The sequence below is a fragment of the Trichogramma pretiosum genome, unplaced genomic scaffold (genome assembly GCF_000599845.2).
Source record: "Trichogramma pretiosum strain Unisexual culture from Peru unplaced genomic scaffold, Tpre_2.0 scaffold19, whole genome shotgun sequence".
Lineage (NCBI taxonomy): Eukaryota > Metazoa > Arthropoda > Insecta > Hymenoptera > Trichogrammatidae > Trichogramma > Trichogramma pretiosum.
In genome coordinates this window covers 410533-430672 of record NW_019641707.1, presented here as the reverse complement: position 1 = coordinate 430672, position 20140 = coordinate 410533, and the positions used below count along the sequence as shown (strand labels likewise).

The following is a 20140-nucleotide window of genomic DNA, read 5'->3' as shown; positions in this document are numbered from 1 at the left end:
TTATGCGTTCGCAAGCCCGGACATCTGATTATTGCTCTCGGGATACGCGTGTACTTACGAGGTGTGTTTCAAGGCTCGTTCGCGTAGTATAATTTAATACAAGTTAGCTGGGAACGAGAGTGCAATGTATATGTGTGTGTTGTTGAGCAAAGGTTGAACTAATTGAAATATTGAAAGTTCGGTTCAGATGCAATACTTGAAACAGTAAATTAAAAACGAAATTTCGTTCATATTTAAACTCGTTGATGAAACGTAAAAGTGAGAGGTTTTCATAATCATGGCAAAATTAGTTACATTTTGATATATTTTATTTTTATTCATAAAATTAAAGAATATTCATATGATAAATGTTTCAAAAGTACATAGCGTCCAAATTTCTTCCGTACCAATCTCACGCTTCTAGGGTTTGCTATGATAATGCACTGTGATTATGTGAGTTTTTAATTTATACTGGTACTCGAAAGATTTGTGACAAATCTCACATTCAAAGGTATTTCTAAGATTACGAGCTATTACACAATGACTATTAAGTACATTTTAGCATACAAATGATTTTGGATAAATGACACACTAAAAAAGTTTTCTACTATCATGTACTGCCCTAATGTGCTTTTTGAGATAACTGTTAGATCCAAAACATTTTTGACACATCTCACACTCGAATGGTTTGCTCCGATCATGTACTGAATCGATATGAACATTAAGGTTACCCTTGGATCCAAACTTATGGAGACAAATTTCACATTCGAAGGGTTTATTCCGTTCATGTACTGTATTTGTGTGATATTTGAGGTGACTCTTGTATCCAAATGATTTGTAACAAATCTCACATTCGAAGGGTTTGCTACCATCATGTACTATCGTTATGTGCTTTTTGAGGTCACCCTTGTATCCAAATGATTTGTAACAAATCTCACATTCAAAGGGTTTCTTATTATCGTGTATTGAATTTAAATGTATTTTGAGATTATCTTTTCGTACAAATGATTTGTGACAAATCTCACACTCGAATGGTTTGCTCCGATCATGTGCTGAATCGATAGGAACATTGAGGTTACCCTTGGATCCAAACTTATGGAGACAAATTTCACATTCGAAGGGTTTATTCCGTTCATGTACTGAATCGATATGAACATTGAGGTTACCCTTGGATCCAAACTTATGGAGACAAATTTCACATTCGAAGGGTTTATTCCGTTCATGTACTGTATTTGTGTGATATTTGAGGTGACTCTTGTATCCAAAGGACTTGTGACAAATCTCACATTCGAAGGGTTTGCTACCATCATGTACTATCGTTATGTGCTTTTTGAGGTCACCCTTGTATCCAAATGATTTGTAACAAATCTCACATTCAAAGGGTTTCTTATTATCGTGTATTGAATTTAAATGTGTTTTGAGATTATCTTTTCGTACAAATGATTTGTAACAAATCTCACATTCAAAGGGTTTCTTATTATCGTGTATTGAATTTAAATGTGTTTTGAGATTATCTTTTCGTACAAATGATTTGTGACAAATCTCACATTCGAAGGGTTTGCTCTGATTATGTACTGCATTCACGTGACGCTTGACGTCACCCCTGTATCCAAATGATTTGTGACAATAGTCGCATTGAAAGGGTTTGCTCTGATCATGGACTGAACTTATGTGTATATTTAGATTACCTTTATGTGAAAATGATTTATGACAAATATCACACTCGAAATGTTTTCTACACTCATGTACTGCATTTATGTGACTTTTGAGAGTACTTTTTTCTCCAAATGACTTGTGACAAATGTCACATTCAAAAAGTTTGCTCTGACCATGGACTAAACGTATGTGTTTATTTAGATTACCTTTAAGTGAAAATGATTTAAGACAAATGTCACACTCGAATCGTTTTCTACTATCATGCAAGTGTCTTCTGAGATATCGATTTTGTCTAAATGATTTATGACAAATCTCACATTCGAAGGGTTTGATTTGATTATGTACTACATTTATGTGTCTTTTTAAGTTTTGTGTGTATCCAAATGATTTGTGGCAAATCTCACATTCATATGGTCTAATCCCCATGTGTGTCGTGCTAATATGTCTTCTCAGATTTACTTGCGACTTATACGTTTTTCGACACATTTGGCACTCAAAAGATAATTTGATTTGAGTTGTTTTTTCAATTATCTTTGTTTCCTCCGATTTGTTCATTTTTATTCGGGATTTTTCTTGGATCTCACGGTCATTGTCGTAATTTAATTCTTTCTTTCGTAAAATTACGAAATCTTTTTCTTTTAAGTAATTTGTCTGCAGTTGGTTTTCAATTTTCACAATTGGTAGTAAATTTTGATCCTCAGTTTTGCAGGTTATTTCTGATAATGGTTTCACTTCAGATTTGACATCCTTGCACTCGAAATCAATGAATATATTTTCATTTTTATCATTGCTCTGATCTTCTTTTTCTATCTTCACTATAGGTTGAAATTTTCGAGACTCAGATTTGTCGATGGTTGTCGATAGAGACTTCGGTTCAGACTTCACATCCCTGCATTCGAAATCTACGAATATTTTTTCATTTATGCCATTGGTTTTATTTTCGCTTTCTTTTTTCACAATAGATCCACAATTTTGATACTCATATTTGCAGATCGCCGATGATAAAGATGTTGGTCCAGGTTTAACATCTTTGCACTCAAAGTCGACGAATATTTTTTCATCGTGAAATGGCTTTGCCACATTCACGTAATTTGCCTATGATTAAAATCGTGTTATTATTTTTGATAATTTAAAAACAAAATAGTTTTTTACTTTCGTTATACTCACCGATGTTTTAATATCTGGGAACGTTCGAAAATTTTGGATTTCGCTAGAGACTACCGAATTAAAATTATAATCGTCACCTGCATCTGTCCAAGAAAGGTTCGACTCTTCCTTCATTCTGGAGAATAATTGAATTTGATTAGGCTTCAAAAAATATTATGGCATACCCAAAAAAAAATTATACCTAACTATGCACCCGCTGCTTTTTATTGTTCGTTTGATTGTATGAAACGACTGTGTACCTTGAGAAAATATATTCGACCACTGAAAAATTTTTTGAGGTTATATGCCTCGAGTAGCCAACACAGTATGCGCCACTCACCAATTTGTAAACACTCGCTCACTGAGGAATTTAGGCATCCTTGTTAGCGACTGTTATACGCACTACTCGCGCATTAGCGAGGAGACCTCGTGATTGCGATTCCCCCCTCTACCGTCGACTAGCCACACGAAGTAATGTATTTGCGATTTGCTTTGACACTCGCGCGCGTTTGAAAATACACAAAATTGTAATAAGTGTATCATTTATCCAGACGCATAATTTCCTTACGCACACAACGTGTGATATATGCGGAGAAAAATTCATACAACAGAAAATTGCAGCAAACTGTAAAAGTATTCGTAAATTTCAAGTACTTTTAATTTCAAGTACTCATTCCTTAATGACCTTTCACATTATATTTACCATAAAATTGCATCATTTACTCCTACTACTACTACTTAAGTTAATATGCGGCAAATTCACTTGACCAATGTGTGAATTAATAAAAAAAAATCTAGAAGTACCAAACTTTCATGTATTGATAACTTAAAGTAAGCGTTTTGAAAATACGCGGTATTTCATTAGTTCCCGCTAGATGGCTTGTGGCCGGTTTTTTTGGAAACCAAAAGAGAAAAAACAAAGTTTTAGCTATAAGAGCATTTTAGTTAGAGATCATGTAAAAACTATTTTTCCGAAATCTTTTGGAGACTTTTGCGTGATTTATCAATTTTCAAAATACTCGCGATCGCGCACGCCTCGAGGTAGAGGAAGCGAAAATCTCACATGTAAATCTTGTGTCTCAGCTAGACACAGTATAGCTTGTCCTATATATATCTATACGTACAACGTACAATTCTCAGCGTCGCTCGAGTCACTGCGGCAGCAGCAACAGCTCGACAAATTTACTATTTTATTTCGTTCGACTTGTACCCACGGCAAGGCGCAGAAATTTTGAGCGATTTATACTCGCCGCTCGCTGAAAGCAGCACAGGAGTAACAGCACAGTAGCTCTCTCTCTCTCGCGCCGAGAGATCTTCTTTGTTTTTCCGCTCGCGCCGCATCTGCAGCAGGGTGCACGATACTCGCTCGGTTACACGTTATATACACACTCGCGTGCGAGAGCGAGAGCGAGAGAGAGAGAAAGAAAGCAGCAGCAGCAACACCACCCGCTGCTAGAGAAGTGCGCGCGCGGTAGCGTCTTTTCAATTAAATTTTGAAATACATCTCTCCGGGCACCCGTGCGCGCGCTTATAACTGTAAATTACGCGTCTGGCGCGCGTGCACGCGGGGCGCTGTAAATTTCAACGAAAATTTCAAGCTGGCGCTTCCCTGAGTACACGAGAAGTAAACGTAAAAAGAAAAGAAACAAAGTTGTTCCGCTGCGCGCGAAAAACCGAGCATCGATTTTGTGTTTTTATATCAAGAGACGGAGTGTGTGAGTGCGATTAACGAGCTTAATATATATTATTTTACGTACCGGTGCGCCTAGAGAGACCATACGGGGTGCGATAGCCGCAAGAGTTTTATACTATAAGGACAGAGAGAGAGAGAGAAAAGCTATATAGAGAACGACGACGAGGATGTGTTACACGCGCTCGCGCGAGCTTTGCCGGCCTCTGCGAATTAAGATCGTCAATTAAGATAAGAAGTTGTAGGGGAATAGACGATCCGAGACTCGAGAGTTGGCCTGGGCACGTAGATACATACGTATATAGCCGTTCTCGCGCGTGTATAGTAGCGGCGGCTCTTGAATAACTGCGCTCCGAGAACTTATACCGTATACTCTCTCAGGTGGAAACGTGTTTGGAAACACGGCAAGCCGCTGGTAGAAAATTTTATTAATTGCTTAATAATCGCGTAAGCGATGTACACGCCGCGGAATTTTTTTCACGAAAATTTTACACACACACACACACACACAAGAGCGTGGAAAATGTTATATGCTCTTTGTTAATAACTCACTTAGCGTGCGCAATAATGTAGCTTGTGTGCGTGCGCGCGCGTATAATCGAGCAGCGGATAATTTACGACGCGAAGTTTTCCGTAAAATTTATAAACTCCTTAATGATCTTGTATACTTTTGTGAATTAATTATGCGATACGCCGACACGGAGGTTTTTTTTTCGTAAAAAAGAAATTAAAAAATTGCGTCCTCGAAATTAGTCGCGCGCATGCGACCCATTATGATCTTTCTCTTCGTGTACATACAGAGGGATTTAATCGCAATTTAGTGCAGACGAGTGTCACGTTCTAGCAGCAGGCCCCCTCCCATCGACGTTATAAAAGATTGCGCAAAATCTCTAGCTTGATTAATTTGAGGACCTTAAGAGGATAACTCGTATGAATTTTATCCCGAGTTCGTATTACCTGGGAATTCAAAGAACGAATTTCGTTACATCGCGGGGGCTTAAAGTTAATACGATATATTCTGTACAGCGTTTTTACAATTCGATTAATTATACGCGTACTAAGCGCTGCGCAGAAACACACGTTAACAGCGAATGCTGAGTATGCTTTGGAAAGCTCCGGAGTTTATCTTTGAAAATTGAGCCTCTACGTGAAAATTGAGTTCACTCCACAAGTTTCGCGCGCAAAAACGTGTGTTTTCAGACGACTATCATTCAAGAATAAATAAGGGTGGATAAAAAAATGCATATATTGAAAATCACTTGGTAATAGGATACAAGTTTTTCTTTATGCATAAAAGCGTCTAACGTCCTGAAATTTTACCAATTTTCAATTTTCTCTATGCTATTTATAAATCCCGGAAAATTATGGCCATTTTTCCAATTCAATACATCAATCTACGAATTCCAAAGGTTCAAACTATACTTTCCTCTCGTCTCATTTTGTCATCTAAAACCCGCACCGAGTCGGTCTCTCGTGAATTAGCATTAATGGTTTAATTACGGCGATCGGCTCTCTCTCTCTACTGGAGAGTGCATAGGTACACGAGAGCTTGCAGTATTGCCAGTAGCAGATTGTCGTGCCCTGTTATCCGCTTCGAGAATTACGAGGATTAACTTCTCGATTGCTGCGTTCTTCCCCCTTCTTTTTTCTCTCTCTTTTTTTTCCTCTTCGTCTTCTTCCATTTATCAGTCTCTCTGCAACTGCTACTACAGCTGTATTATTGCACACATACACTCGGCGGGAAGGGCATTGTTATCATCATTGAGTATATAATTGAATGTAAATTACCGCGTCGATCCTGTATTAGTCGAGGATTTGAACTGCTGCTGCTACTTAACCTCGAGACTCGCCATTTATTATTTATCTTGCCAAGTTGAGCTTCGTATAAAATTTATTGCTCTCTCTCTTTCTCTCTCTCTCTCGCTCGTTACTCGTACAATGGTCCTTTTTCGGTAAATCTACCGTCGTCGGAGCTGGAGCTTTTTGAATTATTCGAAACTTTTTACGCGTTACATTCGGCGGTGTAAGTTTTAACGGGTGTACTTAATGCAACTTTTCGGGCTAAAGTTTCAATGGAAATGATAATATAAGGAGTTTTCTTTGTGTCGAGCCGCGCGCAGGCGAATATTTACATAATTCAAAAGCTTCGTTTTATGCTCAACAATAAACATTTTTTGACGTACCCAAAATTTTACCCCCCTCCAAGTGTCAACGCCATTAAGTATGTCATTGTTGTACTTGAGGTAACTCAGTTTCATTTTGTTGCGACTATTATATGTATATAAATAGTTATATATTTGTTTCTTATGTAGAACGACTATAGCTATATAGTTTAAAGTAATTACAGTGTCGCTTACAATGCGGATCTAGATTTTACAAATGGAGAAAGTAAATTATAACGGAACGATGAAAAAAAAAAGTAATACGAACGCAGTGGAAGTTTTCATTTAAAAAGTTTTTATCGAATAATCTATAGCTCGCGAGCATCTCGTTGAACGATCGAGTCGAGTCGACGGTTGAATTTTGATATACAGAAATATGTTCCGTGTCCTGTTATTTGCGGTTATCCGACAAAGCGTGATTGAAATTGGACTTTTCCATATTGCTAGGCCACGGAACTATGGGCGAAAAAAACTGTCATTTATTTGAAATGTTTATTTGATATTCCGCAGTGCTACACAGTCCTTTAGCTCTATGATAAAAATTAGAGTGAATGTATTTTCATTGTTAGAAAAAAAATATGTTTCTCTCTTTTATTTGAATGATTTTGAATGGTTTTCATTCATAGTTCATTAAAATTGATGATAACGATAGTATTGATAGAAATGTACTCATTGAAAACGACCAAAAAATAGATTCAATAAATATTAAAACATTGCGCGATGGAAGCTTGTTAACTTGTACAGCTGTTTATCGACTTTTTCTAACTATCTCCAGATGCGCGCCGTTTTGATGCGAGATTTACGAGCGCGAAAAGATTTGCTCGTACATTTTAATTGTATGCGCGTCTCTGTCTCTCTCTTACGAAAGCTGCGCCACGTCGAGGAAGTAGAGAAATAACAATAATTTTTCGAGATAAAAGAATATTTATTACCCTCTAAGAGAGGAGTAAAGCATAAAAAAAAGAAATAATAATAGCGCGGGCTATATAGCGACGCGTTACGATTGAACTGCATTAAAAGTTGTCACTGCGGACATGTACTTTTACGATATTGCGCTTACGCTCAACGAGAGGACGTTCAAAGTGTTCGCGGGGCTTGGCGCACCAGCAGAAGCGGTATAAGAGGAGAAGGGATACAGAAAAGGGCGAGAGAAAAAAGACCCAAGGAGAAAAAGTTTCTCCTGACAAAGAAATGACAATAAAAAGTTTACTCGAGTGTGTCTAGAAACATTGCGCGCGCCTGACTTTTTTCTCTCTCTCTCTCTCTCTCTCTCTCTCTCTCTCTCTCTACGGGCATCGCGCGTATATATAGTAGTAGTACAAGTATATACCGCATGTATATAGGTAGGTATACGCGCAGCTAGCTCGCCCCGAGTGCGGTAAAGACTTTTTTACGAGGTACAAAAGGAAGCGTTTGCGTTTGCGTCGTAGTCGTCCCACCTTTGCGCGCGACGAGGAATGAACTCTCCGCGGCGCGAAGATGAGTCGTCGTCGTCGCGAGGCGAGCGATTCGTCTTTTTTTTCTTTCTTTTTTCTTCTTCTCATTTTGCTGCTCTCCATTCGCACGGGCCGCTCCTGACCCTCGGCGGTTTTTTTCCTCTCACTCTTTCTTCCTTTTTACTTGACTATATATATTTTGCGCTGCATATATTTACGTTTGTCAGTGCGCTCGCGGTTCAATGATTGCTATAGATATATATAAGACGAAGGAGGAAATGAGTATTTTTCAAAGCGTTACCTTTGGCTCAAAGTTAAGAGCTTCTGTAATGGACGATGAGTAGTGACGATGAGTAGTGCGCGCGGTTGATTTTTTTTCTCACGCGCGCACGAATGAATTTGTTTGCAGCGCATGGAGATTCTGTGTATACACGCGACTATGTAAATTTTCTTGATTTTAATATTTACGTTTCATGCGTGGTTTATTTTTTAATGAAACATTCCGACGGTGCTTCAGAATTTTTTTTTTTTTCTTAAGCTTAGAGGTAACGCGCTTGCATTCTAAGCGAATATCAAACAACGATTTTCCAAGGCAATATCCAAACGAAAAATAAACTATTTTTTAATAGAAAGCGCATTATACGTCATCGGCCTTGCAGCGCGAACGGAGAAAAAACGAAAGGATGTTTCACGCAAAATATCTCAAACCATATTTTATATATACGGTGTAGCGCTGCTGCTACCGCTGCTGCTGCCTTAGCTTATTTATTTTTCGACAATGTTTTCTCATGCATAATGAACAATATCGGTTTTACACTCGCTCAAGACTCGGGGGGAAGTGGAGGAGGAAAACTTTTAAGCTATTTGAAAGTTTTCATCAAAATAAGCCAACGCGCGCGGTGCACTTAGGAGATGAAAAACTGTTAATACAAAATTCATCGCAATCCCCCAAAGCTCGCGTCGGTATAGAGCATGTAGATAACGCAATTCACATACGTGCCGCCGCTGCTGCTGCAGCACACAATATGCAGCCAGAAAATGCCATTACAAAAGATTTACATCTCGAAGCTCGCGCCCGACAACGAGGTTGTTCGCTGTATATGGATTCGAGTGTGTCTATATATCGGGTAAATTTCCAAATAAATAAGGATATATGTTTATTCAATTTAATTTAATAGCCTTGGCTGTATCGAAATTGTCTAATCCTCGTACGTTCAGCTCTCAGCCGCCGCGTCGGACAAAAGCTCACGCGCATGTATATTCTTGAGTAGTTCTGTTGTACTGCACGGAACGTACGGTATATGTACACATATACTTCAGAAATCCCTCAGGTAGTCTGAATATTGCAGGGATCCGCGCAACTACACACACTGCAGTATAGCTACTACACTATACATACTCGCGAATGGCGCTCCCGGGCTCTCGAGGCAGACGCGCGCGTTACGAACAGCTTATAGAGCTTTGCGCACATACGCCTTGTTGTTGTAGTTCCTATACGTGTTGCGATCACCTGTATACTGTTTCCTTCTTTTTTTCTTCCTTTCTTTACATGGAAAAGTTTACCAGACCCGAAAAGAAGCTCGTGCATTTTACGGCAGCAGCGAGTCGCGCTTCAGCCGTAAGCTGTTGAAAAATTCACTCGGCCACACAGACGTGTACCATACATATAGACGCTCGATTGGTTTTGTTTTCAAAGAATAATCATCGCGCGTATATCCCCAAAAGTATTGCGCCGCGCACGCCACTTTCTTCGTCGTTACAATGTACACATTGTCGATTTAATTTTTACCCGCGATTCGCAGCCGCGTATACTTTACCTTTAAAAAAAAAGCGAGCTTTTATAGTTTCGGAAAAAAACTTTATCAGTCTTCCGTACGAAGAAAAAAAAAGTTCAAGTTGAAAATTTTACGTTCGACGAATTAACATGGTCTCGCGCACACACATACACTTTGCCTTAGCGAGAAAAAAATTTTTTTTCTCGGAGCTAAACTTCGGAGATAGAGAGAGAGAGAGAGTAACAAAAATAAGTAATCGCGAGCGAAAAGTTCCGCGAAACGATACTGCTACTACCCGCGCTCAAGTCTCGCTCGGCGTTATATAGGGCACGTGACGGACTTTTTAATGCGCATCTCTCTTTCGGTTATCTTTTGAAATGTTTGCGTACATTTCGTTACGAGAACTGCAGCTCGCGGAGGTGCGAAAGCCATATCCGCGCGAGCTATGGATTCGTGTAATTATTAACTCTACGAACGCAATCGTGAATATACACATTCAACGCGGTTACAATGGGGGATAGACGCGCGATCCTTTTGACAGACTTTCTTATTATCAGATTTTACCTGATTCAAGTTACAGATTGTTCGAGTTTAAAGTTTTTCCTTCGATTTTCCCGGTTAAAGCGGAAAATTTCGAAAAATCTGAGCTCACCCTCGGAAAGCTGAGGCAGTTTCCCATCGAAATGATGCGTTAACGATTCGACTAAATAATGCCACGCTGTGCAGCACTCGGATATTCGACATTAAATGTTGTTTATCAACACTTGTTTATTAACTTTTTAATAGGATTAAAATTGCTAAATTCATATTCAGGGATGTACTTTTAATTAAAAATGATAAATTAACAAAATTCATTGTGCCACATTTATTATTTATCGAATTTCCCATGTTATTTCGTCAAAATTGCCCTAGTACGCTAGTACATAATGTCGCCGCTACGCGGCGTGACAGCATCGTTCAGTCCTCAATAGTTATATTGTCATAGAGCGACTATACATACCGTAAAGTGGAATGACATTATCCACACAAAGGTTGATGTCGACCTTGCTCTGGTTCAAATGAATTTTTGCGTTTTAATTATTTTCCACGTGCGTCGCGCGATTGTGTATACTACGTACGTACGTACGTACGCAGCAGCAGCAGCGCCCAAGCACCGGTTTTGTGAAATGAATTTTAGAAAACGAGCCGGAATTTCATTACGAAAAAGAGTATGGGGACTCTGCCTATCTCTCGCTGGGCAAGCAGAGCTATCCAACATTTAAAATGTTCTAAATTGAACTTTCAGCCCCGCGCGCGCGAGCGCGTTACGTACATATGCATTCTCTTAATCTGACAAAGCCCGATGCTTATTTCCGACCAGCTCGAACTCATTTTAACTCGCGTTTCTTTGACGACGAGCGTGTAAAAAATACACATCGCGCTCGTAGATAATATAAGTCGTACTTTCGGATCGAAACGAGTCTTTGGGCTAATAATATTTTTGAAGACAAAATTTCACCCCGTCACACCGGATAATTAACGACGTAGTTGAATAAGTTAGCCCGCTGCAAAAGTTTACCGCTCAGTCGAGTGCGCTCGTAAGCTCTCTTGACTCGAACTCTCTCTCTAATGTAATTGAATTAACCTCGTGGATGATTAAAAATTGAAAAACCTAATCAAAATTTCAGATGCGTTCGAGCGCGAGTTTATATATGTACACGACGCGTACCCTTCCATTTCACCCCGCGCGCGGTGTCTCTTTTACAGCTGTCTCGAGAGCTGCTGCGACTGGCGCGCGAAGTTAATCGTCTTAAAATTCGAGCAGCGGTTGTACATACTTCATGAGGTACAAATTGCTCGCGCGCGCGCGTCCCGCTTTTCATTCTCTATAGAGCTCGCTCGAGAAGCTGCTACTGCACTATATCATAATAGGATCTAGTGGTGCAAGTACAGATGCATGGCTCTCTCCACGACCGAGTGCGTGTTAAAACGCGACGATTATCATATAGATATATAGATACATTATATATAAATTGTGCCTAGCGTGTAAATGTAAGAGGGCGAATGCGCAGACGCACACACACGCATCGCTTACCGTAATACTCCTTTATACGGTCCCCCGATGCTTCATAAAGTACATTCGTACTCGTTCTCTCGGCGAGAAATTGGCTCCGATGCAGCCGAGGAGAAGAAATATTACGAAAAAATAAAAGACGAAACTCATATCGGTGCACTTGGTTACTATACTACTACTACTACTACTACTGGGCTACGGGCGGGGGAGTAATATACCGTGCAGCGGCAGTATACAGCCACGATACTTGTATCAAAGGAACTTGCGGACGCAAAAGGAGAGTGAAAATTGCTAACACGAGCCCGAAGTCGACGAGCAGAGCCAGGGTTATAATATACGAGATAATAAATACGGGGTTGTAAGCGAGACAAAAGATAGATTTGATTGTGCAAGGAAAAAAAGCGACTCGTGTTTTTGCACGTAGGAATATACTTCTACGACTCGATATTTATTATATTCATAATATTTAAGAAATGACGTTTTGAAATGTTTTGAAACAAGTACATTTCAAAAGACCGAAGCTGACGGTTCAACTGTTTCGAAAAGTTTACACCGGTTCCAATCGCTTAAATACGACGATACTACTTTAAGGCTCCGCCGCTAGATGGCGATTGTCTTTATTTGTATAACCTGCAAGTGGCGTATTGAAAGAAAAATAATATAAGTCAAAGTTGGAGTCAAAACTCCAACCCTTCGAAGCCTGGTTCCACAGTATATTTACGCTCAACGAATTTATATAATAATTGTATATTTATTATTTTTGCCAAACAAATCAATCCGATACACAAATAATGCCATATTTATTCTACAGGTCGCGTGCGATTTAAAAATCGCTGCACAAAATTTTTACTCTCACCCGCAAAACTGGAACAATTTCGACACGCAAAATGCGCGCGCGCCTGTTGCCATATGGACCGCTGAAAAATATTTTTTTCGCCTTCTACGTCGGAGTATAGCAAACGCGTACAAAACATACGCATACATGTATATCTATCTCGAACGTCGTGCTGAAATTCCGGAAAAGTGTCGGCCGACGCGTCGCGCGCACTGCCGCGTGCAGTGTTGTGTATACCCTAACAGAATTTGCGATATTGAGTCGAGCCAGCAGCAACAGCAGCAGCAGCTGTACGTGCGTTTGCGTATGTGTACACGCGCACGAGGCTCCCCCATATGTGCGGCAAAAATTTATGACATTCCGTGAATTCTTTCGCTTGCATTTCTTCCTGAAACATTACGTAATTAAGATGCGAACATTTTTTTATTTTTTTTTACTTTTATTGTGGACAATGACGCAAATGAATTTTTTCCATAGAGCTTCGACCGCAAAGCTCGTCGCGCGGGCTGCCACCCGCTTTTTTTTTGAAGTTGCATTTTATGTTAGGTTCGCACGCCTAAAGAGAAAAGTAGTAATTTAAAAGGAAGCTATGTTGCAGCTGCTTTTTTGTAGGTTCACAAACGAGAATTTTTAAATTCTAGTAAATTTAATGATCTTGTACTTCTCTGAATATACTTGCGCGAAAACATGACCAATTCTAACTAACTAAGCGCATATAGCACAAAATGAAAGCTCGAAACTTTGTACCTTTTTACGTAACTTTGAAGTCAGTCATTTCAAAGATTAGTCTAAGCCAAAAAAACAGAAATCTCCACACACGATGAAACTTTTATAAGGTCTTTACAACCCCTGGTGGTTTCCGCTGACATCTCTCTCTCTCTTTCTTTAAGTCCCTTTCTCGTTCACAGAAACCGTGTGGTAAAATTTGAGTTGTTACGGGGTCGTTTTCGTGCTGTGCGCCGAAGTCGACCGCAGAAGAAAATTAAGATGTTCGACGTCGTCTTTGTCTCGTCGAGACCACAGAGAGATTAGTAAACCGAGGAATCTTAAACATTTTTATATCTTGCTTTGACTTATACAATTATTTTTACTTGGTCATTTGCAGTTTTTACAGATATATAGGTACTCGCCATCTAGTGGCTTAAAGTAATATTATTGTATTTAAAGTGGTTAAAAGCTAGTCTAAATTTTATGCAACCATTAAATGTATATCTTCAGTTAATTTGTAATGCCCTTAATATTCGTAACATAATTGTATCGCAAAACTCAACAAAAACAGTCCAATTAATAATGATGATTTCAAAACATTTCAGATGGTCATGTTTTGGCCATTAGACCATTTTCAATATTCAGCATTTCTACTAGAGATACTCGAAGGTCCATTGTCCACACAGGACTCGCCGTAGAGCGAGCAGCTTTCTCATTTCTCTGATACTTTGCAAAAGCAAATATTTGTCGTCGCACAGAGAGTCTGTATAGTGCAAATCGTATCGGGACGCGGTGCTTTGAGGCGAGATTTTGTTTCGATGCAATATCACAACACACACACACACACGCACGCACATACACAGCGTTGACTAGTTTCAATGCAGTAGTGTCATAAAATATTCGTCCAAGCTGCACCGTGAATATAAGCACAAAAATGCGCTTTGGCTCTTGAAATAACAAGAACAAAAAGGGATGAAAAAACTACAACGTAACCGCGGGCAATTTTCGCTCGATAAGACTCTGTTCTTGAAATTTGCGCTGCGGGAAAAACACGTATTTTTTTTTTTTTTTAGCTCGATCAGCACGTCTCTCGAAAAATTTTCACGCCGTGTGTACAGCGCGTTATTTTTCCTTCGTAAGCCGTAAGCCGGGTAAGATTTTTATCCCCGGTAACAAACCGTACGCGGTTATGCGCAAGCACGAATCCGAAAGCTCATTTGTTTTTTTTTTGTATTACACTCGATGTACACTGGCCATTTTACATTTGTCACGTTGCACGGGCCAAATTCAGCAGCTTGGAAAATATCGTCGCGTTCGAGGCACGCGCCGCGCGATACGATCGCTCTTTTTCCTACCCCAGTCTGCCACCTGTATACGTACAAGAATATTCATTGAATTTTTGTTTATCTTTCGTCCCCGGCATATGCATATATGAGCTCGAAGAGCAGAGAGTATCGATTTGTTTTGGGGGATAAAAAGTGTGTGACAAGCTCTCGAAAAATCATGACGAAACGCGCAAAAAGTCCATTAAAAAACTGCTTGCACCGCCGGCGTCGACGCGTTGGCACTCAATTTCCGGCGCGAGAGAGGGTATAGCAGCAGCAACGACGACAACAACAACAAAAAAAGGAAGAAAAGGACGAAATAATAATAAGCAATACGGCACGCGATTCTCGATGCATACAGATCGCCGCTCGTACCCGAGCATCGACCCTTTCTCTTTTCGAACTCGATCCATTCGTTATATTACCTTCTGCGAAGTCTAATTCATTCGTTATTAGCATCCTTGGCCGGGGGGAAACTCCGTTTGAAGCTCGCAGTAGATAGCGTACGTAAGTTTGCGCGTCTTTTCTCATCGAAAATCTTCTCTCTCGGCTGCTGCTGCTGCTGCTGCCTGGCACTTGACGTGCCACTGCGCTAGTAGCTAGTCTCGAAAGAGTAGTATATAGTTAAGGCTCTCTACTCGAGGCTTTTTCTCTACCCTTCGCCACCCACCCGAGGCGCTGTGTTATATATATATGGTACATAGCCGGAGAGTAAAAGAGCTTATATTGAAGGTGGAACGGATGCGTCAAATGAGAGAAAATCGACGAACGAGAAAAGTTGTCGTAGTCGAAGTGGTAGGAGATGAGAGCCAGAGCGAATGAGGACCCTTATACATTAACTTTTCGTCAAACAACTTTTTCCCTCGTTTTCCTCGGACCCCCGACGTCCGATGACCTACCTCCTGTTTCCGCCTACTACTGCTGCTTTCTTTTCTCATATTGTCTCGATATCACTCGTCGCGCCACTTACGATTCTTTATCATCCGGCCTTTTTTTTTATTACTTGTGTATACCCGGCGCGTCGATATATATTATTCTATCCGTTTATATTATATTGTGTATCGGATCGATATTTTCTTTTCTTTTTTTTCTGTGTCCACACACAGAGCAGAGCTTGCGCGTATAATATTTTGCCGTCACTTTTTTGCGCACAAAAACACACACGCGCGCGTTAAGTACGAGCGGACGTGCGTTCGATAAATTTTCCCAATCCAAAATGACAATATTTCTCTCCCACCCGGTTTCTCGGCTCGAATACAACGACGACTAAATAAAAAAAAAGGCAGCTTCAACCCGATATGATATGAAACTTTCGCTTTTATGTGCCTCGAGGTCGTAACTTGTTTCTCAGCTACAGCAGCAGCAGCCGCAGCAGTCCGCGTAGTCGTCGTCGCGCTCCGGCAGCTCGAAAAGTACCTCAAATAATCGTGGTGCCTTTTATCGTTTGCACAAGTGGTAAGTATATATACGACGATGTATATATACCGAGTACTACTGCGGCTGCTGCTGCTCGATTTTCTCCTCTTTTTTTTTCACTGTAGCTCTTTTCTCGCTTCCTTTCTGGGGGTATAAGCCCGGCATCGGTCCGCGCGAACACCAGCGAGTCGCGAATTTCCTCTCCTTGTATATATCCCCAGCAGCAGCAGCAGCTTTTATTCGCATTTCCAAGGATCCGCTCGGCTTGTTGTACGACGTTATATACACACACACTTACTTCGGACTCTCTTTCGTGTATAAATGTTATATATACGCGCTCGCGAGAAGTACAGTTTCGTGCAGGCAACGACGAAGTCGTCTCTCTCTCTCTCTTACTCGAAAGTCCCCGAAGTAAACGTTCCGTCACTTCCGCGCGTTAAACCGTGTCACTTCTCGTTCACGTTTGACTTGCTGCTCTCGCAAAACTTTGCATGCACACGAACAACGACGACGACGACGACGAGGAAGACGGCAGCGATGGTGGCAGTAACGGTGGTTTCGAATTTGTTCAAGACAAAAGACAAAAGTAAAAATTGGACATAGAGAAACTGCGTCGACATAACTCGATCCGTAGTCTCGTAGTTTTCGACGCGAGTAATTAGCCCCCTAATCGACGTTCGACTATACTCCAATGAGTAAGTCGTGGTAAAGCTCGAATGAAACAATGGGGAAAAAAAGTAGCGGTTAAAAATCGTCCGGCTATTGCATTTCCGATAATATCGATTGCGATTTGCAGCTGATCAAAAGCATCGGCGAGGGATAAATACGAGTACTCGATACGAGATTGCCATAGTTTCTTGAATTTTGCGAAGGAGAAACACAGAGAGTGAGTGAGAGGGAACGGAGCGAGCCATTCGTCAAGCGAATAATTGAACATTGAATCTTTTGCCTCGCCGAAAGCTGAATTCTCTTGCGAATCCTTCAGCTCTCCTCTTTATACAATGGTACTCTACTCTACTCTCTCTCTTGCTCTTGGAATCTTTGAATCAATCCCAACAGCAGAGAAAGCAGCAGCAGCGAGAAGAGGGAGCGAGGTTGGGGAGCGCTATATGCGCTTCGTGATCGTGCATAGTAATTAACGGCTGCGGCATTTCTCGCGGAACTCTTGAATTATATCCTATACTCACTCTTGCGCGCCTCACCCTCTCTTTCCCTCTTTTCCTTGCTCGCTTTTGCTCGTGTGTACGTCTGTGTTTGTGTGTGTATGCTATACACAAAATGATGAGCGCGATGATCTTTGCTCAAAGAAACTCGTGCGCCGCGTTTGGAAGCAATGTAGCCATTTACCGAATTTCGATGATACCGTTGAAGATATTTACATTGAAATTGACGTAAAAACTAGTGAACAGCAAAAGAATATATCCTTTCCTATCATTCAAATCATGCTTTTATACAATGATACTGACTTTGGCACTTACAGATTCATAGATAAAATTACTCGCCATCTAGTGGCGGATTCTAGCATTAATTATCATTAAATTTTCATGATATTTTTTAGAATGCGACTGAAATAAATTCAGTAGTAATTCAGTATTGTTGATTTCTTTCATTTATGCTTTAAAAATAAAGTTTTTGATTGCGTTTTCATGCATTCTTGTGCAATTTAACAAAATAAGAGAACTTATACATTAATTTTCAACGAAGATTTCATGCTAAGAAACGCAAATAAAATTCTGTAACGGTAAGTTAAATTTCAATGTCCAATCTTACATTGAATCTGCAGTAAATTCAATGTTTTTTTTAATAATGTACAGCTGTTTCTAAAGGATGTAGCATTTAACAATCTGCAAAAATTCACACGCATTTTCAATCCCATCCAAAGCTATTCATTTGTCAAATTTGAAATTTTTACAACCCAATTGTCCTCAATCACAGGGCAAATATATTAAACAAAAGTTTCTTACCGAGCAAAACTGATAAGAAGTACTAAAATATATCGTCGCTTCGAGCTTTTAAGGTACATTATACGTTTTCCCCGCGCTCAGTTATTTCGAACCTTGTGTCTTATCGCGCGTTCGGAGCTGAATTTCTTAAAACTCGCGCCTGCCCGCCCGTCATTCTCTCTTGGAAGTTGAATAATGATGGAAATGATATATACATCTATCTCTCTCTCTTTCTCTCTCTCAACCGGAGTAGAATGGCAACTTTTCGTAAACAAAACAAATTTCACAAGAATTTTCCGCTCGAGGAGGCCAATGCAAATTTACCTTGGCGCGTACTCCGTCGCGTATAATCCCCTTTAATTCTCATTCAAGATGAATTAACTTTCATCAAAAACACCGCATCGTCATTTATATTACGAATGCACTCGAGAGGCAGCAGCAGTCATTTATGCGCGAGAGGCATTAAGGCGAAAGAGCTCTGGGCGCGAAGAGCGAGCTTCCTGCGCTCGCGCTCATAAAATCAGCGGCAAAAATTCCGGAAATTGAATCTCCTCGCTTTTCTCGCCCTCTTAAAAAATGTCCACTGTATTATACTCGCGTCTCGCTCAACGAAAAAAAAAAACAAAATTCACTATCGCCGTGGCAATTCGCCTCTCGAATTCCTGCGTGCGTTTATACGTTTATGCTCGGAGAATGGAAGCGCGAAGCTTCTGCTTTCGAGATTTTTACGAGTCCCTAAACATTCTAGCGTGTGTGTGTGTGTGTTACGAGTACACGAGGTATACAGAGAGCGCAACCTAGTGAATAATGCGCCGAGGGCAGGGGACTCTAAACACAAGCGCGAGCATATAGCAGTAGTGCTAAAAATATGAGACGGAGCCCATGCAGCCACGGTGCAGTTTGCAGATATTGCATTCGTGACTAGCTCCCCGGGTCGTCGCCTCCCCGGCCGCTCGCCGTCGCCCGTGCGACTCTGAATTATGCAATTTAACGAGATGGAGAGTGCAGGATAATGTCACTTGGAAGTGGCTATTACTGAATTATGCATTCGGACGCGCTGGTAGCTCTGCTGCTGCTGCTGTGGCGCACGCTCGCAGCTCTTTCGGTGCTCCGTATTATTATATGCATGCATTCGTCTCCGTTTGATCCGAAACTTTCTCATTCGTCGCGGTGCTGCCATTCGGTGGTGTACAAGCGGCTGAATAATAGAGCGATTGTGACTCGCGCCCCAGATATGCTGTATAAGCATTTTCAATTAAATTCTACACTCGATTCGAAGCGTAGCGTCGATATACGTGCGTCGATTCGCGTCGACGACACATCGATATCTCCATGCCTCTCTACGCTTTGTGGGTAATACACGTACACCGCAGATCCTGCGTACGTATACTCGTCAGTCAGTTTCACTTAGTCGGGTTTAGGGCCTCGACTCCAGCCCCTAAGATAATTTACCGTCTCGTTGTGTGAACTCGGGTTTTCTCTCTGTATGTCTCTAAGCGACGTATATACTCACACACACACTCACACAAACATTCCCATTCGTCAGCGCTGCGTACTGGTCCTACATAGTGCGATAGAATGTGTGTGTGCGCGCCATTGTAGGCGTCTTGGAATTTTCGCTCATGTACGAGAGAAAACGGGGCTAAAAGCTACCTGTCCCTTTCATACGTAAGAGGAAACTCTCGAATTCGCTGTGTGTGTACGAAAAAAAGGACTCGCTCGACCCAGACTTTTCTCGACCCTTTTTATTTTTTATATACTATATACGATTTTTTCTTCTTCCTTTTTTTTTGAGCTACCGAGATTTTACTTATCTCTCCCGGGTTTTTTCTATCAAAGCGATCTCGCCCATGTTTAGAAAGAAAAAACATTTTATTACTCGGCTTCGTTTCTTCTTCTTCTTTTTTTGTACTGCCCAAGCTCTCTTCCCTTTTTTTTCGTTTATACGATATCGATCTAGCGCGAGGAGGAAGAGAAAAAGAAAAATAAGTTCAACTTTTCTGTTCTTCCGCGCGA

General features: G+C 40.7%; 1 protein-coding gene across 2 annotated transcripts; it reads right to left on the bottom strand.

Moving 5' to 3' along the window:
- Nucleotides 1–406: 406 nt before the first annotated feature.
- LOC106659923 (zinc finger protein 431-like) lies at nt 407–3164 on the bottom strand. Of its 2 annotated transcripts, none has more exons than XM_023463035.1 (3): nt 2984–3164; nt 2803–2917; nt 407–2730 (listed from the first exon to the last, which is right to left on the bottom strand). In XM_023463035.1, exons 2-3 carry the CDS (start codon nt 2914–2916, stop codon nt 571–573), a joined length of 2274 nt encoding a protein of 757 aa, XP_023318803.1. In that variant the 5' UTR covers nt 2917; nt 2984–3164; the 3' UTR covers nt 407–570. The 2 variants fall into 2 exon arrangements, with proteins under 2 accessions (XP_023318803.1, XP_023318804.1); XM_023463036.1 differs by having other exon boundaries at nt 2989–3164.
- Between the last annotated feature and the right edge of the window lie 16976 nt (nt 3165–20140).